The 24,405-nt window shown below is 38.4% G+C and overlaps 5 protein-coding genes across 6 annotated transcripts in view; 1 reads left to right on the forward strand and 4 right to left on the reverse strand.

Moving 5' to 3' along the window:
• LOC116309414 (exostosin-1) overlaps positions 1 to 24,405 on the forward strand; it is a 338,957-nt gene that overhangs the window by 202,527 nt on the left and 112,025 nt on the right. The gene's annotated exons all lie outside the window — the stretch shown is intronic.
• LOC120433089 (moronecidin-like) lies at positions 1,402 to 3,584 on the reverse strand. The gene is made up of 4 exons (XM_039598640.1): positions 3,392 to 3,584; positions 3,156 to 3,247; positions 1,981 to 2,011; positions 1,402 to 1,895 (listed from the first exon to the last, which is right to left on the reverse strand). Exons 2-4 carry the CDS (start codon positions 3,244 to 3,246, stop codon positions 1,733 to 1,735), a joined length of 285 nt encoding a protein of 94 aa, XP_039454574.1. The 5' UTR covers position 3,247; positions 3,392 to 3,584; the 3' UTR covers positions 1,402 to 1,732.
• LOC116309417 (moronecidin-like) lies at positions 5,673 to 7,119 on the reverse strand. 2 transcript variants are annotated; one of them, XM_031726006.2, is made up of 4 exons: positions 7,018 to 7,119; positions 6,777 to 6,877; positions 6,200 to 6,218; positions 5,958 to 6,108 (listed from the first exon to the last, which is right to left on the reverse strand). In XM_031726006.2, exons 2-4 carry the CDS (start codon positions 6,874 to 6,876, stop codon positions 5,958 to 5,960), a joined length of 270 nt encoding a protein of 89 aa, XP_031581866.1. In that variant the 5' UTR covers position 6,877; positions 7,018 to 7,119. The 2 variants fall into 2 exon arrangements, with proteins under 2 accessions (XP_039454575.1, XP_031581866.1); XM_039598641.1 differs by lacking the exon at positions 7,018 to 7,119 and having other exon boundaries at positions 5,673 to 6,108; positions 6,777 to 6,876.
• Positions 14,622 to 17,191, reverse strand: LOC116309420 (moronecidin-like). Its single transcript, XM_031726010.2, has 3 exons — positions 17,060 to 17,191; positions 16,870 to 16,970; positions 14,622 to 15,227 (listed from the first exon to the last, which is right to left on the reverse strand). The coding sequence occupies exons 2-3, from the start codon at positions 16,967 to 16,969 to the stop codon at positions 15,097 to 15,099; spliced, it is 231 nt and encodes a 76-aa protein (XP_031581870.1). The 5' UTR covers position 16,970; positions 17,060 to 17,191; the 3' UTR covers positions 14,622 to 15,096.
• LOC116309419 (moronecidin-like) lies at positions 23,361 to 24,259 on the reverse strand. Its single transcript, XM_031726007.2, has 4 exons — positions 24,119 to 24,259; positions 23,924 to 24,015; positions 23,779 to 23,797; positions 23,361 to 23,675 (listed from the first exon to the last, which is right to left on the reverse strand). The coding sequence occupies exons 2-4, from the start codon at positions 24,012 to 24,014 to the stop codon at positions 23,552 to 23,554; spliced, it is 234 nt and encodes a 77-aa protein (XP_031581867.2). The 5' UTR covers position 24,015; positions 24,119 to 24,259; the 3' UTR covers positions 23,361 to 23,551.

Genomic DNA, 24,405 nt, shown 5'->3' on the forward strand with positions numbered 1-24,405 from the left:
TGCGATTGTTTTGCCCCCTTAGCTCCAGGTGTTGTACCAGAAAGTGACCGTTGGGTAGAAAGTGATTGCCGTCTGCGGGAGCGCGCGCAGCTGCTTAAAGCTGTAGCGCCCAGATTACTTACACAGACGGCTACTTCCGTGCAACTGACGTGGTAAGCTGAACACAGCTTCAACCGTCTGGTTGTTGAAAAATAGTAACGCGACCGCACCGCATTTTCTTGTTAGTAATGGTAATGGCGTTGTAACCGATCGTGGCTCAAGAGTTGGGAGTTCGCCTTGTAATCGGAAGGTTGCCGGTTCGAGCCCCGGCTTGGACAGTCTCGGTCGTTGTGTCCTTGGGCAAGACACTTGACCCGTTGCCTACTGGTGGTGGTCAGAGGGCCCGGTGGCGCCAGTGTTCGGCAGTCTCGCCTCTGTCAGTGCGCCCCAGGGTGGCTGTGGCTACTATGTAGCTTGCCATCACCAGTGTGTGAATGTGTGCATGAATGGGTGGATGTCTGGATATGTAAAGCGCTTTGGGGTCCTTAGGGACTAGTAAAGTGCTATATAAATACAGGCCATTTACCATTTACCATTAACGATAGAAGTAATAATTAGTTAGAATGCTTGTTACTGAAAAAAGTAACGCCGTTAGTAACGCCATTACTTGTAACCCATCACTGGTATAGACCCATCTTTTTTCACAACCAAAACTATGGGGCTACACCAAGCGCTGTGTGACTCCTGTTTTCAGCATTTTGTCCAATTCCCTCTGAACAATTTGCCTCTTATGCTCAGGTAACATGTAGGGCCGTGAACACACAGTCATGCCAGTCACATGGGTATGGGTTTTGTCCATAACCATGTGACCGGCCATTGGGTTGTAATGAGCCGCCTGGAAAATAATTTCTTCTAGGCATCACCAACTGGGTGTGTCACGGCACGATACAATCTGTCCCTGATCAAAACAAAATGAGGAAATGTTAGCGCTGCTTCAGGGCAGACCATCTGACCTCAATTCTTATCACCTGGTCAAAGGTTGAGCATAGGGTGCCATCACGAGTGCTGCCCAGGCGTGGCGGCACTGAGCCTCTCATTCAGCGGGAGAGTCCATTCCTCCCCAGTGCCCTGCGACACCTCCAGGAAGGTTTTGGGGGGGAGCATCATAAGCACCAGCAAAGAGCCAGATCGAGTGGTTTTACAACACCTTGCTTTGAGACCACACCCTGAACCTGCTTTTCCACTTCCCTCACCCACCACAGAAACATCTTAAAATTTTCATAGTAGAATTTTTTTAAATACAGCCTATGACTGCATGAAGGTCAGAGCAGCCATTCAAATTATTTCAATATTTATTCAAACACATGTATCCTTTAAATTAGACAAGAGACAAATGTTTTTGTGCATGCAAATTTATTTTTTGCTTTAGCATTAGGCTCCAGCCCCCCCCACGACCCTGAAAAGGATCAGCGGAAGCGAATGGATGGGTGCTTTAGCATTATATTAAAATGTGTTGCTGAAACAGTAAAGTAGTTCTACACATTACAAGTGTTGCAGAAGATTAAACCTTATTGAAAATTTACTCAATACAACTCATTTGTCTCTTTAAATCATCTCATCATGTCATCAATCATTCAGACACATTTTAAAGCCATAGCAGGTCATGATAATTAGTTTATGTTTTTCAGAGGCGCAGAAAGCATTCTTTTCAACTACAGTAAAGAGTTTTAGACTTTCTCTTTCAGGTGGAAGTCTAGTTAAAAGCAACTCTCTCTTTTTTGAGCTGGTCTCGGTTAAAGCGTTGGTTCAGATTCTCCTGTTTCTGAAGTTGTTCCAGTTGCTGCAGTTCCTGATGCACTTCCTGCTCTAGCTGCTGTTCCCCTCTTCGAATACGGTCTCTCTGGTATCTGTGGTGACTAGAGAAAAATTAAAGTTTAGCTCCACATGCAGCACATGTCGTTGTCAAGCATTTGCAGTAATAGTAGAAGCACAAGTTCTTACCGAAAGGGCCCAAAGGGCATAGCCTTGTTACCTGAATAAAAAAGAAAATACTCTAGTTTGAATTCCACTTCTTATATTAAAAATAATATAATAGGAATTAAGTATGTACAATGCAATTATAGCTTTCAAGGCGAATGTGTGTGTAGTGTGCATCCCACAAATCCTAAATGACCTTTGTCTACAGGTATTTGATACCACAACCAAATGTAAGACCAATTCTTTGCTAATAACTGACTTTGAGGAAGCTAGCTATTAGTATCTGTGCTATAGTGATAAAGTATTGCAATTCCATAAATCATTGACATTCCTAATTTTAAGTAAACAGAGGTGAAATGAATAAGGCAGAGGTTAAGATACTTACAATACTAGAAAAAATAATCGTGTGTGTATAGTATGTGTATAGTACAGTGGTCCCCAACCTTTTTTACAATAGCTGGACCGGTTTATGTCCGACCATATTTTCACCGACCAGCCTTTAAGGTGTCGCGGATAAATACAACCAAATGAAACCAGTACCAGTACCAAAAAAAGAAGATTTATTCATAACACACGGAAAAGACTGAGGGAAACCGAGTTAATGATAAAAACGATTTTTTTTTAAAAATGATAAAAACCTGATACAAAACCCTGAAAACCATAAATTTTACACCCAAGCCTCAACTTTCGCGGCCCGGTACTCACAGACCGGTGCCGATCTGTCGCCTGGGGCTTAGGGACTGCTGGTATAGTAAACCTATGATTTACATAGGAAATCCCAAAAAGACACTGGTAACAATAGTAATCATCAAACATTTAAATTAACATTAAACATTGTAATGTTATTACAGACTCAAGACTCAAGAAGTTTATTGTCATTTCGTATGATGTTACCCAGCCTGAAACGAAATGCTGTTTCTCACCAGCCTCTACAGTGCAATAAGCAATACAGTTTAAAGAGAATAAATACAGTTTAAAAGAATGAGTTTAGAAAAGAACAGCAAAAAAAGGCATAACTAGCATAAAATCCAAGTAAAACAAACTCCAGTCACATTCGTTCGGAGCAATTACACATGTTCATTTATATATTTTGTACAATTTTTACCAGAATGATTATTGTCAAAATACCAAGTGAAATGGTTACCATAAATAAATCGTCTGATAAAGGGTAAAGAAATAAAAAATATCAACAAAATTACCATGAAAAGGTATATGGGCAACAATGGCTTCCCCAGGTTCAGCCATTAGGACGACCATCGACAGCACAAGGAACAGTATGGTGCACTTCATCCTAGAGATTAGTTTCAAAGAAATCCTATTAGTTCATTAAAGTTGAAATTAATAGCTCTTTTTGAGTTACCAGGTTTGTTTTAAGTTGTTTTTTAAAAGAAATTATATAGCTTGTTAGTAAAGTAAGGACATATTTAATACAAACCTTTCTGATTGAGAGGGAATTCAACTGTTGTCTGAGGAGAGTAAGTGGTGTAAGGCCTACTAGTAATGATCGCTGTGTGTTTGCGCATTACTTCATATACCGGTTGATGAATCACTTTATGTGTTGCTTGTGCAATACGGGATGGAAAAAGCAGAGTATTACATGGTATTTCATAATGTACAACAAGCAATTATCTCTCTCAGTGAGGTAGGTTATGTTTGCATGTGTGTGCGTTTGATTCTTTCTGCCTCTAAGCTTGATAGGTTAAAAAGTTCAGAATGAATTCTGATCAAATTTTGTAAAGTTGTAGATTGAGGTCCTGTTTATAATGTGTTAAATTCTGTTACTTATACACTAAGGTCCTCAATGTATTGATTTATTGATCTTCAACATCTTATGATCTATCCCACTCTTTATTGGTGCGTCTTTATGAAAGAGTGTGAAAGCTCACAAAGTTCATTTCATAAGTTTTTAGGCAATGCTACATTTTTTTCAGATTTTCAACATCTGAAGGAAGTGCAGACTTTCAGCTTTAATTGACAGAACTGTTAAAATAATTGCTGTGGGGAAACAGCCAAAAGAGAAATTTTTGGTAATCGTCTCCTAAAATTACACATTAAAAGTTAAAAAACATTTTCAAAACATGAGAATAAGTGCATATGTACCAAGAATAATGTATGTACTCTGCTGATAAAGAAAATGCACCGCAAAAAGTTCTGTAAATCCTGATGGTTCCAAAGTTAGATTATTCACTGCCTCAGGGTTGACCAGAATTGTAATATCCTGCCCCTTCTGTCAGTGTTACAGCAATATTAAGGAACAGTGGCCTGTTTCCACGGTCAGCCGTACATATTCATATCATAACATTACCTCCACCAAGTATGACAGATGAGATGGTACACTTTGGATTATGAGCTTTGTACTTTAAAGGTGTACCAAATAAGGAAGCAGTGGAGTACACATCAAACTGTTAATTGACATACTTAAAAACATCGATTTGCAAATTATTCCTAATGTCACATTTTCTCAACAATGAGCAGATGCATTTCTGTATTTACAATATGACATAAATTGTTAATACTCTAGAGCAATGTGATTTGTGTGTGTCATCATTGGTTTCAATGAAGCTGCATAACCTTTGAGAAAATTAAGTATATTTAATTTTTTATTGTGAAAATTGTGCAACCAGTTTGACTAAGTCATTTAAGAAAAATTGTCGCCAGTGGCAAGGACCCTTTGTGGTCAAAAGGCAAGTGACAAAGTTGCCTATGAGGTTGTATGGTCAAACAACCTCATAGTGAAGGAAAGGGATGAGTAAAACCTAAAAACAGATATCATTTAAAACCCATCACAGTTAGAGCAGTCTTTCTACATGTCTCTTAAACAGCATGTCATAAAGAAGCTCTTTCTTTTGGATCCATTTCTGCCATTTTGTGGCTGCATTTTTCTTTTGTCTTTTGAAGCATACTGAAGCCATTGACTGGACGTCACTGTTTCCTGTTTAAAATGGCTGGAGTTTGGCAATCATAAGCTAGTTATTGATGCATGGTCATTTTTGATGAACCTCTGGTCTTTTGATGGGCAACAAATGACAGACTAATGATAGCGTTAAGTAAACAAGCCCTCTGTTATTTATCACCTGAACAGATAAGTTCCTGATTTCTAACCAGGTTGGCCATAATGTGAATTGGAATCCAATGTGAAGACGTTTTTAATAACTCCTTTAGCACATTCACATTGAAAGCCCCAGAAACAACCTAGATGTGTTACTAATGCACCACTTTATTAGTGCTTCATCCTTCTATTTAGCTGAGATGTTTTTGTTAAAAATATACTGTATTTTATTATGTTTGGTTTTTTTAAATCAAGGTGTAGGATTGTTTTTCTGTTTTTCATTGCTGGTGATTAAATGACAATCCACTCTAACTCCTGAGTCACATGTTCTAACATCACCACAATACTAAAACAAAAATCCACATCCCATAAGTACATTTACATCTTATTTTATCATTCATAAATTCAAATGCAAACTAAACTATTTGCAATTTTTCCTTCTTGTCAGTTTATCTATTTGTGTATTTGTATTACTTTCTTCTCACTAAGATGTGACACTAAGTTTGGATTTAACAATACTTTGCAGTCCTGGAATATCAAACACGTTAATACAGAAAATTTAACAGACCTATAACCTGAATTTTAAAAACATTTAAATAAAGGTCACAGAAAACATTCAAATTACTTCAACAATAATTCAAACCACTGTGTCCTTTAAGGACAAATGTTTTTGTGCATGCAGATTTATTTTTTAGCATTATATTAAAATTGGTTGGTGAAACAATAAAGCAGTTCTACACATTACAAGTGATGCAGAATATTTAACCTTACTGAGAATTTATTCAAAACAACTTATTTGTCTCTTTAAATCATCTCATTATGTCCTCAATCATTCAAACATGTTTTAAAGCCACGGGTGGTCATGTTAACTAGTTTATGTTTTTCAGAAGCGCAGAAAGCATTCTTTTCAACTACAGTAAAGAGTTTTAGACTTTCTCTTTCAGTTGGAAGTCTAGTTAAAAGCAACTCTCTCTCGTTTGAGCTGGTCTCGGTTAAAGCGTTGGTTAAGCTTTTCCTGTTGCTGAAGTTTTTCCAGTTGCTCCAGTTGTTGCTGCAGTTCCTGCTCTAGCTGCAGTTCCCCTCTTCGTCTACGTCGTATGAGGCTGTGGTCAGAGAGAAATGACAATTTAGCTCCAGATGCAACAAGAGTAGTTGTCAAGCATTTGCAATAATTGTAGAAGCACAAGTTCTTACCGATGGATAGCCTTGCCAGCTGAATAAAAGAAAAAAGATATGGAAATATTGTAGTATGGTAAAGGTAAAGTAAATGAGGCAGAGACATGTTTTTAATATTAGACAATTTTATAGGTCAACTTTAAATTTTTAAGCCCATAAGCCTCCAGCCAAATTTAAGAATAGCTGTTGTTTTTAAATAAAATCAGACACCTCACTTTTTGAGAGAGATTGGTTCTCATCCCCATAAAGTCCCCGTGTAAAATAAGGAAAGTACCCCTATATGCTATTATCCAAACTTAAACATTGTAGTGTTTCTTTCTAAAATGTTAAATGTATATGTATGTGTTTATGGTTTTGCATATAGTAAACTTATCATTTACATAGGAAATCCAAGCAAAGAAACTGGTAAACATAGTAGTCAAACATTAAATTAACATTAAACACTGTAATGTTATTGCAGTAGTTATACATCTCCACTTTTACATTTTCTACAATTTCAACCAAAATGATTATTCTTAGAATACCAAGAGAACGGGTTACTTTAAAAAAATTCCTCTGATAATGGGTCAAAAAATCTAAATATCAACAAAATTACCACTAAACAGTCCACCGATAATATGGGAAATAAAGCCTTCCCCAGGTTCAGCCATGAGGACGACCATCGACAGCACAAGGAACAGTATAGTGCACTTCATCCTAGAGATAAGAATCAAAGAAATACAATTACTCTTTTTAAGTTGAAGTTAATGGCTCTTTTTGAGTTACCAATTTTGTTTTAAGCAGTTTTTTTTAATTATATAGCTTGTAAGTAAAGTAAGGACATATTTAATACATACCTTTCTGATTGAGAGGGAATTCAACTGTTGTCTGAGGAAAGTTAGTGGTGTAAGTCCTACAAGTAATGATCGCTGTGTGTTTGTGCATCTCTTTATATACCAGTTGTTGAATTACTTTACGTGTTGCTTGTGTAATACAGGATGGAAAAAGCAGAGTATTACATGGTATTTCATAATGTACAACGAGCAATTATCTCTGTCAATGAGGTTATGTTTGCATGTATGTTTGCAAGTATGTGCGTGTGATTGTTTCTGCCTGTACGCATAATAGGTTGAAAAGTTCAGAATGAATTCTGATACAGTTTTGTATAATTGTAGAGTGGGGTTATGTTCGTGTCTTTTATACACCAAGGTCATCAATGTAATGATTTGTTGATGCTCATCTTCTTACGATCAGAATATCCCACGTTTTATTGGTGTTTCTTCATGAAAGAGTTTGAAAGCTAATAGAGTTAGTTTTTGGACAATGCTACATTTTTCTGTAATTTTGCCAAGAATTAAAAATGTGAATAAAGTGCAGACTTTCAGCTTAATTTGACCAAAAAATTAAAATAATTGTTCAGGCATTACTGACATTTTTAAACACAAACCCTGATTTCCAAGAGTTCAAAAGCAATCGGAAACCTTACTGACAGATCGATTCATGGCTAGGTGAGATTTGATCCTTTTTTATTCCTTGACTGAAGCTGTGGCACACACCATTTATGATGGTGATCTGATTAAAGAGTTTGTTGAATAATCATTTGAAATATTGATTGATTGATTGATTGATCATACTTTATTCATCCCGAGGGAAATTGGGTTAAGGCTGCCAGCCGTGCCAGCGCCGTCTTACCCTTCCGACCATAAATACCTTACACAAACATCACAGACAGGTCAGAGAGGTATAACATGGAAAAAGCACAACATGAGGAAAGATAAGGAGAAAAAAATAACTGAGCTCCAACAGGAAGATCAGTTTGAGAACAGAAAAAAACACCTCTGCACATAGCACATGAAAAAACTCTTAATACACCAAAAAAACACATGACAAGCAACAGGGATGGGTAAAGGGTGAGAGACAGCCAATGTAGACAGTACATCCGGGCCTGCAGCCTCTGCTCTGGTCTCCTTGATCCACCGACAGCATCGGAAGGGAATAAGCGTCGAAGGCGTTTGGAGGGGGGGGGGGATGAGTGTACATCTGCATGTGTGTATATGTCTGTGTGCATGTGTGTGTGTGTCCAGAGTTCAGCTGAGACAGTGTCCTTCGCCCTGCCAGGCTAAGTAAACAGTCTTCCAGCCAACCCAGGTGGCCTTGCATAGAATGGGAAGAACAGTTTAAACACAGTCTTTATCAGGGTGTTGTTGTTCAGCTCCAGCCTTGATACCGCAGCAGGCGCCGAAGGGGTATCCGCATGAAGTGATGGTGTTTTTTACTTTAGTGCAAACAACTCATATGAATTTCAAAGCTGTTCTAACAGTCCGACACTGGTCTCTCAATCTCCCGTTGGAGAGCCGTGAGCTTCTCCATGATGTTATCAAACTTACGCTCCGTGATGTTGTCATTCTTGTGCTCAAAGAGCCGATTCTGAGAACTCACGACCGCAGTGAGCTTCTCCAAGATGTGATCCAATTTGCGCTCAGAGGTGTTATTCCGAACGAGCCCCTCCAGATGTAATCCAGTTTGCACTCAGAGGTCTTGTTCTGAGTATTCACGGCAGCCGTAAGCTTCTCCAAGATCTTATCCATGCTGCACTCAATGAGCCCATTTTGAGAAACTCACGCCTCGTCCCATCGTTTCAATCCCAGCGGGCAGCCTTGTGGGGGTTTGAACAGCCGGTTCCGCTTTCTTAATTCTTCGATAAGCCAGGGCCAAGCCAGCTCCCTGTTATCATGGTTCCGAATAGGTAGATATCTTCAGCACTCAGGCTCACCCGAGCCCAGACTTCTCGTTGAGAAAAGGGTGTCAATTGCATTCAGGGACCAGTTGATCAAATCCATAATTCCTCTTTTAGGTTTTAGAGAACAGACTGTGAGAGAGTGTTCCAGGGAAAAGTAATACAAAAACACGAGACTAGACAAGGATACAAGAGGCTAAGCAGGGAAGCTAAGGGAGAGGAGGAGGAGGAGAAAAGTGCGACCGCCTTCATCAAGAGCAAGAGAGAAAAATATCCATATTTTTTTCTCTCTACAATTAGAGAGAAAAATTTAACATAAGATTTTAATTTCGGTCTGTAATAATTCATATTTGCCACCCGTTGACATACATGTAAGTGCAGAACTAGGAATAGGATTGAGGAGCTAGTTCTTGTAGAGAAGTTCAGTTCTCAGTAGTTCACTTCTTTGGAATTGTTTGTCTGCTTGCCTATCAATCCGGCTTATCGGTTCCAGATGCACTTGCATTAAAATTACTTGATTTCAGTTTGTCTGCTGAAGGGAGAAAAATACTTTGCGGATTTCACCTATCGCTGGTTATTTTTATAACATAACTCCTGTGATAAACGAGGGACCACTGTAGTAGGGTAACAAGGAAGAAACAATAATTTAATAATGTGGTAATTGCTAAGTTATTACCACTCAATTACCTGTGGTAGTTTCTGTGTAACAAGCAGGACAGAGCTGAAAAATGCAAAACTGCCTGTTTTCAATTAATTACATATGAATAATTCATTAAGCTAACTTACTATTTTAACATGTTCAAAATAAGGATTCATTACAAATGCAAATACAAGAAAGAAATGCAACTATTACCTGGAAATATCTCTGGTTATTTCTGTGTAATAAGCAAGAAACAGAGCTGCAAAATGCAAAACTGCTTGTTTCTATTTAATGGCATATTAATAACCAGGTAATAAACTTTTAAAACAGTTAAAGAATAGTAATGACTACCAGGAAACACCTGTGGCATTTTCTGTATAACAAGCAGGACTTTATTACCATGGTCATGATAGCAAGCATCAGGAAGTGTGTAATGAACTGGAAACACTTATGTAAAATGCTAATAATTAAGTTTAAAAGAATAACACATATAGATACAATTCAATTCAATTTTATTGATATAGCGCCAAATCACAACAAAAGTCGCCTCAAGGCGCTTTATATTGTACAATAGATAGCACAATAATAAATACAGAGAAAAACCCAACAATCATATGACCCCCTGTGAGCAAGCACTTTGGCGACAGTGGGAAGGAAAAACTCCCTTTTAACAGGAAGAAACCTCCGGCAGAACCAGGCTCAGGGAGGGGCCATCTGCTGCGACCCGGTTGGGGTGAAGAAGGAAAACAGGATGAAAGACATGCTGTGGAAGAGAGACAGAGATTAATAACAGATATGATTCGATGCAGAGAGGTCTGTTAACACATAGTGAGTGAGAAAGGTGACTGGAAAGGAAAAACTCAATGCATCATGGGAATCCCCGGCAGCCTACGTCTATTGCAGCATAACTAAGGGAGGATTCAGGGTCACCTGGTCCAGCCCTAACTATATGCTTTAGCAAAAAGGAAAGTTTTAAGCCGCCCCCTCGGCCTGTGCTTCGAGGTTTCTGGTAGTTAGAATGACTCGGGGGTGTTGATTCATTTAAACTAACATACTCATCCGGCTGCAACCAGGTTTCTGTAAGGCAGAGTACATTAGTTTCACACAGGAGTATAGAGGACCAACTTTCTCAGCATAGTTTATACATAGATACATGTATATACATGTATACATTCATGCCAATACATTATATGGTAAATATATTTCAGGTAGGAAAGAAAGTGGAGCACATTTTGAAAATATCCAGGATACAAAAATAAGATGCCATCCATGTTCTTCTGCTTGTACAATTCAGGGTTGTGGGGGGACGCAACACCACCGTACTGCACCGCCTTCATCATTGATTGACCCCAAGATCCAGCCTCTATTGCAGCAAGCAGCACCAAGCATAGTGGTTGTAGACAAACAGAAGAGGACGCCCGTAGTGATAGTTGTAGCCGTTCCGAATGACAGCAACATCAGGAAGAAGGAACATGAGAAGGTTGAGAAATACCAAGGGCTCAGAGAAGAGCTCGAAAAGATGTTGAGGATGAAGGTAACAGTGGTTATAGTGGTAATCGGAGCACTAGGTGCGGTGACTCCCTGGCTGTATGTTTTGGGTCATTGTCCATCTGTATTATGAAATGCGGCCGAATCAATTTGACTGCATTTAGCTGGATTTGAGCAGACAGCATGTCTCTGAACTCCTCAGAATTTATTCGGCTGCTTCACTCCTGTATGACATCATCAATAAGCACTAGTGTCCCAGTACTACACCCAACCATGCACACCCAACCCATCACACTTCCTCCACTGTATTTTATACATGATGTGGTGTGCTTTGGATCATAAGCTGTTCTAGGCCTTCTCCATACTTTTTTCTTGCCATCATTCTGGTAGAGGTTGATCTTGGTTTCATCTCTCCAAAGCATGTTTTTCTAGAAATGTGCTGGCTTTTTTTTTTTTTTTTGAGGTTTTTAGTCCAATCTAGCCTTTCTATTCTTAAGTCTTATAAGTGGCTTGCACCTTGCAGTGAACCCTTTGTATTTACTTACCTGCAGTCTTCTCTTTATGGTATACTTGGATACGCCTTCCTCCTGCAGAGTGTTGTTCATTTTGTTGGCTGTTGTGAAGGGGTTTCTAAACAGTGGTGGATGATCGCATGAATGATTCTGCAGTCATCCACCGCTGTTGACTTCCATGGGCGTCAAGGTCTTTTCTTTTCTTTTCTTTTCTTTTCAGAACAGACATCATTCGCTAATGATGTTGCGAAGCATGAAAATGCCATCGGGTCTGCCATGGTGGTTTACGGTTATCAATTTTTTTTCTTAAATACAAAGTGCACCAAACCAGTAAATAAATTAAAACAAGCAAGTACTGTTGAGATTGGCTACTTTGGCTACATACATGCAACTAATTTCCCCTTGTGGGACAATAAAGAAATTGAATTGAATTGAACTGAATTGAAACTATAATACAAAAATTACAATTAAAATTCTCAACAACAAAAACAACTGGTGAAAATATAAATAATATGTAAACAACTTGACGCCCAAAATGTCTAAGCCACGTCACGTGACAGCGCAACAACTAAACACAAGAGGGGGGAGGGGGAGCAAAGTGTGCCGCTCTGCGCTGACACAGGAGCAGCGAGTCCAGCAACCTGGCTGTTTCGTCTTTGCCGAAAGCACAGCATTGCAAACGAGCAGAAGTTAGAGTAAAAAATCGATCTCACCAGGCGATTAGCGAACCGGTACCGATACCGAATTGATATCGATACAATCGATATTTGGATCGATCCGCCCACCACTATCATCCAGGTGTGACACCATGTTTGGATTTTTTAATACTTTGCTCTCCTGGCATTTGAACAGTTCAGTACAGGCAACGCAACAGACCTGTTTTATAAGAGCATAAAAAACAAACATCTTTAAGTGATCAGATTATTTCTGAAATAAAATAATGTTTATATTGCACTCCCAAAAAGTTGACTCTGCTCATCTGAATGTAGCATTATCAATGGGAGAAAGATTTCATCACTCATCCGAGTGACTTCTTATATCTCAGCTGACTGCAGGTTTCCCAACCTTTTGAACATTACATTTGCATAATGACTGAAACTAGCAGCACGGGTGAACAATGCACTGTGAGGTCAGTTTCTTGATAATTAATATGCAAATTGCCATGACCATTGATCAACAACCACTGCCATTGGTCTTTGATACCATTCTGATTAAATGTCCTTGCTGGTTGACCATATCTCAAAGTCTTGCTTGTAACTGATTCATGATCATTTTGATGGTTTTATTGTTTTGTTGCTATCAGATCAGAAAAGTATAGAGGAGTAAAGAAAAAAACAAAGTCTCTGGGTGTTCAGTTTCCCCTACAGCAGGGGTCGGCAACCTGCGGCTCCGGAGCCGCATGCGGCTCTTTAGTCCTTGTACTGCGGCTCCAGGTGGTTTGGGAAAATAAATTAGAAGTATTTAGCGGAAGTGTATTTTATTTGTGTTTAGTTCTTTTTTTAACTTGTAGTTCTAAATTGGAAAGTTATTGTGATATTAAAATATATAAATAAAATTATACTTTATTATTTTCCATCGCTCAAAATAAGCATCACACTCGCGGAAGCCGGTGTACCCACCGAAACGCTGTGCATCTATCGAGACTTTCAACCCCAGATATGCCAGTTATGGATCTTCGGATCCACATTATGTCAGCAGCTATTCTCCACCGTGAACACGCCTCACAGACGACAGCTTACAGTCCTGCGTAAAGATGAAAGTGACTTCATACCACGGCGACCCGCTGCTTTTCAGCATCTCTTTATTGACCACTTTTCACACACGGTTGCTGTACGCATACAGCCGGCTGTAGCTTTTCAGCTCACAGCCCGACAACACAACAGCAGAGAGATCACAGACGTTAAGGGCGCGACGCGTGATTGCGGGTGCCGCTCAGGTGCGTCCGACTCCCCTGCAGCGGCGCTGCAGACCACGCCCCGCCACACACATTAACCAGGTAAAATACATATTTAGGCAGAATTTTGCAAATATCTATTTTTCATCTTTTAGCAGCATAGTGATTTTTTCCAATTACTTTTTAAAAGTCAGGTCAAGGCTCCAAAAGCCCACAGGCGATATAAGGGTGGCGGCTCACAACAGTTTTTGTTTGCTACATGGATCATTTTAGTTCAGCTGGGTGTCTTTCCTTTTGTTATATTTCTTTAAGAGTTCAAAATGTGTTAATTAAATAAATAGATGTAATAAATGTAATTTTCTCTGTAGCACTTCATGGATTTTATAAGCAACACACTTTAGTTGCTCTGTGGATTCTTTTAAAAAGCAGTTAAAAACTTTTCTGTTCAAACAAGCCTTTTGTTGATCTACGTATTTTATATTCTTTACATTATTTATATTTTGATCTTTTACATTGTGTGTAATGTCTATTGATTGTATTGTTTATTTTAATATTTGTGTACAGCGCTTTGTGACTGTCTGTCTGTGAAAAGCGCTTAATAAATAAACTTTACTTACTTACTTTAGTTGTTCACACAAAGCATAAAGGTAAAAAAAAACAATATATACAGTGTTATCTTCATTTTAGATGTCAAAAAGTATTTGTGGCTCCCAGTGTTTTCTTTTGCTTGGAAACCGGGTCCAAATGGCTCTTTGGGTGTTAAAGGTTGCAGACCCCTGCCCTACAGATATGCTGCAGCATATCCTACAGATGCTACAGATTGCTGTTTGTCTTTCTCAAAGCACTGGCTCAACCATTAGGTTGGTCCCTAGGTGACCACGAGCTGTTTCATTCGAATACTCCTAAAATATTTGAATGGGTGAAATAGAGAGGCTAAATTTTTCCCCAAAACACAATTTAAGAATAACAGTAGGTAAGATGTGTTTGCCTTTACTGTTGTATATCTACACATTTTCACTACTTTAATGTATATAATAGTTTGTACTGTTCAAGTTACTAATTAACAGCAAAAATATATGACAAAAGCATAACGAGTTGCTATGACTACATGAAAGTCACAGCAACCATTCACATTATCATAATAATGATCCACACAGATTTATAATTTAGGGTAGGACAAAGGACAAATGTTTTTGTTCATCAAGATTTACTCTTTCATTTAGCATTACATCAAAATGTGTTGTTCAAGCAGTAAATTTTTTTGACATATCACAAGTGTTGCCAGAGATTTCACTTTATTGAAAATGTATTCAAAGCAACTGTCTCTGTCTGTTTAACTCGTATCAGATTCAAACATATTTTGAAGCCATGGCAATCCAAGCAGGTCTTTTTTGTTTTGTTTTTTCAGAAGAACAGAAAGCATTTCTTTTTCAGTTTTTTTTTTTGGCCTTTATTAGATAGGGAGAGTGAGGACTGACAGAAAAGCAGGGGGAGAGAGGGGAAGATATGCGGCAAAGGGCCGCAGGTCAGACTTGAACCACGACCGGCCACTCTCAGCCATGGGGCATATGGTCCCCTGCTCATCCCACTGAGCTAAACCAGCACAGAAAGCATTTCTTTTTAACAAAAATGAAACATTTTAGACTTGGTCTTTCAGGGTGAAGTTTAGTTAAAAGCAGCCCTTTCCCGTTTGAACTGTTCTCGGTTAAATGAGCGTTGGTTTAGCTGCTCTTGCTGCTGTTGTTGCTGTTTGACATTCCCATGTCCGTGGATGAGGCCGTGGATATGTTTGCCAACTGAATAAAAAAGAAAAGAGATAAAAATATTGTAGCATGAATTCCATACATTATAATACACATATTGTGGTGAACATTTTACATATCCAAAATTAGTTCTGTGTATTGGTATTTAATACCATGGTCAAAACATTTTTTTTGCTAGAAGCTGACTTTGACGAAGCTCGCTATAAGTAAATATATGTAGTACTGTATTAAACTATTGCTACTCCATAAATCTCTGGCACTCCTTAAAGATTTTGAAATAAAATAAATGAGACAGCGGTAGCCACAATTTTAGGCACTTTTTCATGGATCAGTTTCAGAAATGCTGGAACCCACATTTCATGTTTTTAAGCCTGATCTGATAAGCGATTGGTAGTCATTCTGACTAAAGTCCCAAGTATCTATATATGTTGTCCAAATCTGAACACAGGTTGTTCCTTTCTGAAAAGTCAAAAAATATATGTATGTGTTAATATGTATAGTAGGGATGGGAATCGAGAACTGGATCCAGTTGCATGGAATCGTTACTTTGCCTTTCTGTCAATCCTGCTTATCGATTATTGGACTCTTGCTACGATGAGCTGATTTCAGTTTGTGTGTTGGAGAAGGAAATTAGTGGCGCAGTCTACAGCGGGGACATGGAATATTTCTTTAATTTTTGTTGCACAAAACGATAAATGAGCAATGGTAAAGTGGAGACTGCTCCAGGACAGAAACAACTCCATTATACTGTTAACACAACTTTGGTTCTTCGCAAGCACCCGCAGAGACAACATGCTAACACTAAGCTAGCCAAAAACTCAGAGTGATATTGAAGCTGAGTAATGCAAACCCCAGCCCAGCACTGTGATAAAGTGAGCTGTCATTAGCAGTGAAGTCAGTCGCCACTAAACTTCAACAGAGCAGTCATGCTGTAGCCTCCTATTTCGACAGAAGATTCACTGTGATGATCGCTTTGAAGTCTCTTTGTTCTGGTTTTCATCTTTGATTTGTGTTATCAGCTAAATACTAAGAGAAAGGTATGTGTGTCCTCATTAGGATAGGGATTTGTGTTGGTGTGTGGGGCTTTACCCTGTAGGTTTATATTGTTATTTGGTAAATATGAGACAGTGTGTTTCAGATCATTTTACAGAATAACTAAAAACTGATGAGTAGTATAACGAATGTCTTTCTCCTGGATGTAATTAAGTAACGTACTGTTATGAAAATTGTTCTGTTTAATAACTTTTTACTTTAGTGTTTTTGAGTAATGACGCCAATACTGATCACAAAAAAAGAGGGGAAATACATCCAACATTCACAAGCATGACCACACAGGATGTAACTGATTTGTATGAATGTAATATCTTTGATATGCTGCTTAGAGATGGTGATGGCAATGAGCCATTGAGAATTGATAAGGGAATCAATAAGGTATCAAATCGATAAGTGATACTGATAATGGAATCAGAATCAATGAAATCAAATTCTTCCCATCCCTACTAGTAATCTTATGAATTATATAGAAACCCCAATCAAAGAAACTGCTAAACATAGTGCTGAGAAATTAATCAAACATTACAGTAATTAATGTTAATTTAATTTTCTGGGTATGTTATTAGTATTACAGTAATTACACATGCCAAGATGATTATTGTCAAAATATCAACAGAATTACCACTAATAAGTCCACCGATAATATGGTGAATAAAGGCCTCCCCAGGTTCAGCCATGAGGACAACCATCGACAGCACAAGGAACAGCATGGTGCACTTCATCCTAGAGACCAAAGAAATTATAAATTGTTGTTTTTGAGCAGCTAGTTCAAAGTAAAGTAAGAAAATAATAACATATTTAACATTACATACCTTTCTGATTGAAAGAGACTTCAACTCTTCAGCTTTTGGAAAGTAAGTGGTATAAAGCCTACAAGAAATGATCTCTGTCTGTTTACTCATCTCTTTATATACCAGCTGGATTACTTTGTCTTGCTTATGCAAAACAGGAAGGAAAAGAAAAAAAATAGACTATCACATGGTATTTTGAAATGCAAAAAAAAAACCCCTGCATAACTGCACAGTCTTTGATGATGTAATAATCATCTTTGTGCTCAGTGTCAAACAACTGAACACAATATCCCACTTTTAATTGCTATATCTTGATGAAAATGTTTCTAGATTTTTTAAATGTTTTTTTATACTTGACCAAAATCTTAAAAACAACAAACAAAAAAAACAGCATAGGGATGTACTCTTTAGCTCATACAGTGCTACCTTTTTTTTGCAATTTTGCTCAAAGCTCAAGGTGTGAATAAAGTGCAGACTTCCAGCTTTAATTGACAAAACTATTGACTATAACTATTTTCAGAAGTTTAAAAGTAATTGGAAAAATTTAGAAACAGGCAGTTTCATGGTGAGATGAGATCTGTTCCATTGCTGTTCAATGGCAAATTAATCATAAAATGACTGAAGTTGAACTTTTCAATCCAGATTACATTGTGCTTGAAAGTAGCTAAAATACCCTGCACAGTTCTGGTGAGGAATTCTTTGGAGATTGAATCAATTAACTTTTACAATAAAGATGGGAAAACAAAAGTATGGAGGAGGAAAGGAAGGACTCTAGATCTCTATATTAATATTAATTAGTGGTGATCTTTATAGTAATATTATAATAATTATGTTTTTTGTCAAACTCTTAGGCCAAACTGCTATCATTCTTGGACCATTGGTGCAATCGCAAAATTCCGTTTCCTGAAAGCAGCAACACTGTGCTTTTCAGTGATATTAGGGTCATTACAGCAATCCCAGGCAAGGCGCCATATCCAAATCTTGGCAAATAACACAAAAAACAGCACAGCAAACAGAAAAAACAAAACAATAAATAAACCAGGTGAAAAGAACCCAAAGGCACGATAAAATGTCAGTTTTCTATAGAGCAAAAGGTTGATTCTGCTCATCTGGACGTTGCATTTTCAGTGGGAGAAACGTTTTGTCACTTATCCAAGTGACTTCTTCAGTCTCAGCTAACTGCAGGTTTCCCCAATCTTATAAACAATACATTTGCACAATGAGTGAAACAAGCCCACTGAATGAACAATGGGCTATGAGGTCAGTTCCTTGATTATTAATATGCAAACTGTCATGACAATTGATCAACAACCACTGATCAAAGCCCATTGATCAATGGCCATTCACATAGAGTTGCTTAATGGCTGTAATCGCAGTATTGTAAGATTGTGAAAGATGTACTCTTGGTCATTTCCTTTTCACGACTTCTGTAGAGCTGCATCACACTCACACACTCTCTTCTCTCAATTTGGTCTTCCTGAGGCTTCTGCCACACTGTGCCTGGGATTACCGTAATGACCTTAATATCACTGAAAAGCGCAGAGTCAAATGGTTCGCGACTTATGGGACTTTTTAAAAAAACACCTGTCTGAAGCTAGCAACAGGTTAGACTTTAGAGGGTTAATTTTTAGTATTAATAACTATTGTGTTACAACTTCTTCTTTTAGCTGCTTTCTATTGGTTTGCCAAAGTGAATCATCTGCCTCTGCCATACTGGATGTGATAACAGGCAGCAATCACACCCAATGACTCATATATTCTTTACATTTGTAATCTGTCATTACAAAGTGGTTTATTTCCTGATAAGATGAAAATTGCAAAGGTAGTTCCAATATATAAAGCTGGAGATAAACATCTTCTCACAAACTATCGGCCCATCTCTCTACTACCGCAGTTCTCTAAGATACTGGAAAAAATATTTTACAATAGATTATATGACTTTATCATAAAAAGCAATGTACTATATGAACAGCAGTATGGATTTAGACCCAAAAGGACCACAACGCATGCCTTAGTGGAGTTTATAGACAGTAACAACTGCTATTGAAAACAAAAAATATGCTGTCGGAGTTTTTTAGATTTAAAGAAAGCATTCGATACAGTTGATCACAGCCTCTTACTTAACAAACTATGTACATATGGGGTCAGAGGGGTGGCATTATCATGGGTTAACAGTTACCTTACAAACCGTAAACAATTTACCCAAATAAATGCCATGGAGTCAGAACTGAAACCTGTTGTGTGTGGGGTTCCCCAAGGATCAGTTTTGGGGCCGCTGCTTTTCATATTGTATATTAATGAGATATGTGCTATTTCAAAGTCTTTGAAAATAATATTATTTGCGGATGATACAAACTTACTGTGCTGTGGAAGTAACTTGGAACAACTTCTGAATGAGCTAGAAAATGAATTAAATAATCTGAAGACCTGGTTTGACCATAATAAATTAACATTGAACCTGAGCAAAACAAAATTCATAATATTTGGGAATCGCACATATTCTACTAACAGTAAACTGACAATAAATAACACTGAATTAGACAGAGTATCTGAAATAAAATTCCTTGGTGTGATAATACATCACAAATTATCCTGGATTCCCCACATTACTCATATCAAAGGCAAAATATTGAAGTCTCTGGCAATTCTCTATAAGGTCAAGGATCTCATAAATCAAACATCATTATATACTCTCTATTGTTCTATTATACTGCCGTACATGACATACTGTGTGGAAGTGTGGGGAAACACGTATAAGACACACACTTATCCAATATACATTCTGCAAAAAAGAGCAATAAGGATAATAAATAAAGCTACTTCAAGAGAACCATCAAATCCACTTTTTATCAAATTAAATATCCTCAAATTTAAAGATTTGGTTGACCTCAGAACTGCGCAAACAATGTACAAAGCAGAAAATAAATTTTTCCCCCTCAACATTCAGAACTTGTTCCAACTAAGACCAAATACTCATGACCTGAGAGGAATCCTTATGTTCAGCAAGCCAGTAGTAAGGACAAATGTAAAATATCAGAGCATTACAGTCAGAGGAGTTAGTGTGTGGAACACCTGTACAGATGAAATCAAGACAAGTACATCAATACAAAAATTCACACGATTGTTCAAAAATAATAAATTGCATGAATATAGGAAATCTTCCTCTCAGTGACTGAGTTGTCTCATTGTGTCCTCTTTTTTTTTATAGATCAAGGCCTGAGTAACCCAACCTTAAGTGTTCATTAAGGTGTTTGTCGCATAGATATAAAACAAGCTCAGAGATTAAGCGGGTGTTATAGACAGGGTGATTAGTTTATGTAAAAATGTAGTTTGTTGTTGTTCTGGTTTACGTGCTGAAAATGTTTTTTATTTGGGTATGTTCAGTGTGTTAGACTTGTACATAGTTAACCATATATGATCAAATAATGTTGAATCCTGGATATGGATTTCTAAGCAATGAAATTTGAAATAAGGGGGTAGGAACAAGAAAAGTGTAAACTTCATCCGACTCCTTTTTGAGCACACGCATTCTGTAGACAAAGTTATATACATGAAAACTTGATGATTTTTAAGTTTTGTTTTTTTGGGGTTTTTTTCTGTTGTTATTTCAATTATATTTGCATGTTCGAAATAAAATTATATCTATCTATCTATCTACATAAAAATTATCACTGCTATTTGTTTCCCCTTAACAGCTATATTCTGCTGCCCTCTTGGGTGCAGGAATAATCAAATACAAAAAGATAAATTTTTTTTTTTTATCATTTTCCTGGTGATTTAGATAGTTTGTTTTTCATCATCTTTTTATCTGATATGGCGGCATCAGATAAATAGTACTATCAATTAAAAGTTGTTTATATTTTTAAAATCACCAGTATCTGTTTCAAACAACATTTGATTTTTGAAAATGGTGCTCTATGAGAGTGGTATGCTGGGCACACATCTGCAAAAAGCTGTTGCAACGCAGCAACGTCTGCTCTCTGAGCCTGTGTGAGATAGTCAACAAGGTCACAAGCTCAAAGGCTATAGTGTCCAGCAGGCTAGCCATCTTGCTGCTGCATTGTGGAGCTCCCTGGCATAGGCAAAGACCACATCCGCCGGTTCCATACGACCTTCACGGAAGTATCAGCAGTTATCCTCAGGCAGTCCACAATCATTAGGGTGATGTCCCAAAAATGGCCAGCACAGGCTGGCTGAGGTCTGCTGCCTAGGCTTTCCCTGACTGCAAAGGTAACAGCCGCAGCATCCACTCCTCCACGGGCAACGGAATGCCTCTGCTGTGACCTGAAAGGAACACCCGGAGGTTATCTTACACCTCCATCCGATGAATTCAGATGGCTAGGCCTGGACAGAGCGGCAGTGGTGCTGGCGTGGAACCAGATCAAACGACAAGGTCTTCCAGAACTTAGTCTGGTGCTCGTGCTCGGCCTGGTCCTGCAGCCTCTCCTGCTGGTGTTGACGCCTGTTCTCAATGCATAACTGCTAGTTCAGTCGTCATTTTTGCCAGTACCTCCACTGGCTGTTCTGGTCGCAGGTCCATCATCATCAACATAGATTACACAGCAGTGGGGAATACATTTAATTGCAATTCATGTATTTCTGAATATGTTATAAACAGAGATGGGCAGTAACATGTTACAAGTAACGCGTTACTGTAATCCGATTACTTTTTTCAAGTAACGAGTAAAGTAAGGGATTACTATTGCAAAAAAGGTAATTAGATTACCATTACTTTCCCGTAAGCACGCTGCATTACTGTGTCACTAAAACCGTGATTTTTTTTGTGTGTCTCATGACAATGATGTAGGCGAGTGCGACCTTCGTGGCAACAGCTGTGTGCAGATCAAAAATGGATAATATATCGAGTGCGGGACAGAGTATGACCGTGCAGCGTTTAAAGCGTGGAAGTACTGACCTTACTTTGAGTTCCGTAAAAAGTGACAAAAACATTAGTGTCTGCTGTTCACTGCGTGGGAAGAAAACTTCTTGTTCGTGTCTACAAAGACACGGACTTGACACTGAGACGTGGAGACATGACTGACTGGGGAGACACAGGAGATGCACGAGCATCTTCATGGGGTGACTAGACATGGAACATGAAGTAGAGCAAGCTGTCCATACCTTAGGCCTTGAAAACTGCCAAGCAAAGACCCACAGCCTTGGCCAGCTTACTTGAAGAAGTACACCAGAGAAATAGAAGGCAGGAGAATAAACCAGCTGTTCTCCACAGAACCAGTCAAGGTGTACTCTCAGTGGCAGGGGAACAATATGAGAACAGCACCACCAAGGCTGGAAATGGAGCAATACTGGAAGAGCCTATGGCAGAAGGGCGCAACACACAATGGCAATGCTCAGTGGCTTGTGGATCAGAGAGCAGAACACAGCAACTTCCCTGAACAGGGTCCAGTAACTATCACAGTGGCAGACATCCAAGAAAAGGTCTCCAGTATGAAGAGTTGGACAGCACCAGGCCCCAACATGGTTCACACCTACTGGCTGAAGAAGCTGACTGCATTCCACAAGAGTCTAGCAGCACAAATGAAACAGCTGCTAGTCTATGAGAGACACCCAGAATAGCTAACCGAAGGCCGGACGGTCCTGATCCCCAAGGATCCCAGAAAGGGACTGGTCCCATCCAATTACTGGCCAATAACATGCCTCAGTACCACATGGAAGCTCCTGTCAGGCATCATAGCAGCTAAAATGAACAGAGTGTCTAACCGAAGGCCAGACATTTTTTACCCCTACAATGACTTACAGAGCAATAACAGTATTTTACATTTTAAAAATTTCCACACAATACCTGAAAGATGACATAAAATGTGGAGTCTGCAAGGCGTTGTAACGCTGGGTTGTGTTCAGTGGTTGAGAGGAGGCGGTAGAAACCTTAGCAGAGTAGTAGGAAGAATACACAATCACACTGGTACTGGGAATTCCACAGCGCATCCTTTAATGTACCTTCTCTTCATCAACCATACAAGGCCCGGTTGAACGGCTGCTGCTTACAACCCGTAACGTTGCAAAAGTTTGTGGAGAGGTAAAACATATAAAGTCCGTCTCTCTCCATGCACTCGCGTGCGAGCACGTTGTTCCCATAATTCACAGAGTGGGCAGTGGTGCACAATAATGACATCATAAACCCTTGGCTTAGGTTGCATTAAAGAGACACCACATCATTGTGACTGTTACAGCGTGCCCTATATTAAATTTGCTTACCTTTAGCCCTTCAAATTTCTAAGGTAGATCGAGTTTGTAATAATCAGCTGCCTCCTTTTGATGTATTGCAATCATATTTGTATTACATAAAACTAGACACCCAAGGTTTCAGCATGCTATAATATGAATTTATTAAAGAAGACAATTCACAAAAAAAAACCGCTAAGAGTACTTTATCAAGTAAAGTAACACAAAGTATAGTTTCAAGAAATAATTAGCTGCATTTTATTTCTGTTGTTATAGACGAAGAAGCTTTTCTTTTCAATAGAATGGGGTCTTTTTGGTGGTAGCTTGAATCTAGTCAAAATTAAGTCGACGAGGGTGGTAACTGATTGCACGCTTATCCAGCTCCTGATCTTTTTGCTGCTCTTGCTTTTGTTGGACATCCTTGACAGCATCCTTGCCACCAGGATTGACGAGCCTAGTGGTAGCAAAGCAGACACATTACAACAAAAATTTTGCGTTACACTTTTACTACTACTACTACTGATTATTATTATTATTACTGTTATAACCTCTCTTACCGATGAAGAAAATGTTTGGCTAAATAAAACAAACGAGAAGAAAATAATTATTCCTAATGTGAATATTTAGTAGAACATTCAGCACAATTTTATGCTTATGTCAACCTTTTTTTCTAAAACATGCTTTTTCAAAAATAAACTATACCTCCATGGAAAATTGCGTCCCAAATGCACTCTCCAGGTTCAGCCATGAGGATGACCATGGACAGCATAAGAAATACCGCAGCACACTTCATCCTAAAAAGAGAAAAGAAAAAAGAATCATCATCAGGAATAGACATTGACCATTCTCAGCACATTTACAGAATAATTGTGATTCATCTGTTATAAAACATGTTACCTTTTCCACTCTCTAAATGCCCAAATGAAAGTCTTTTATCACAAGGGAACTAGATTTCTCTGACTGCTGAGTGGCTGGTCAGGCTCTCTTTATATTTGGTGGACTGCTTGCATAGTAGCTGTGATACATGATTACAGGAAGGGTACAAGAATGTATACCATCAGTTCACACAGGTCACACTTTTTATTACTTCCCCATATTTAAATTTTTCTGTAATTGACCCAATAAAACATTCATGTTTCATAACATTACTGGAAAGCTGTTTTGATATTCAAATTTTTAATTAT

Source organism: Oreochromis aureus, linkage group 15 (genome assembly GCF_013358895.1).
Source record: "Oreochromis aureus strain Israel breed Guangdong linkage group 15, ZZ_aureus, whole genome shotgun sequence".
NCBI lineage: Eukaryota > Metazoa > Chordata > Actinopteri > Cichliformes > Cichlidae > Oreochromis > Oreochromis aureus.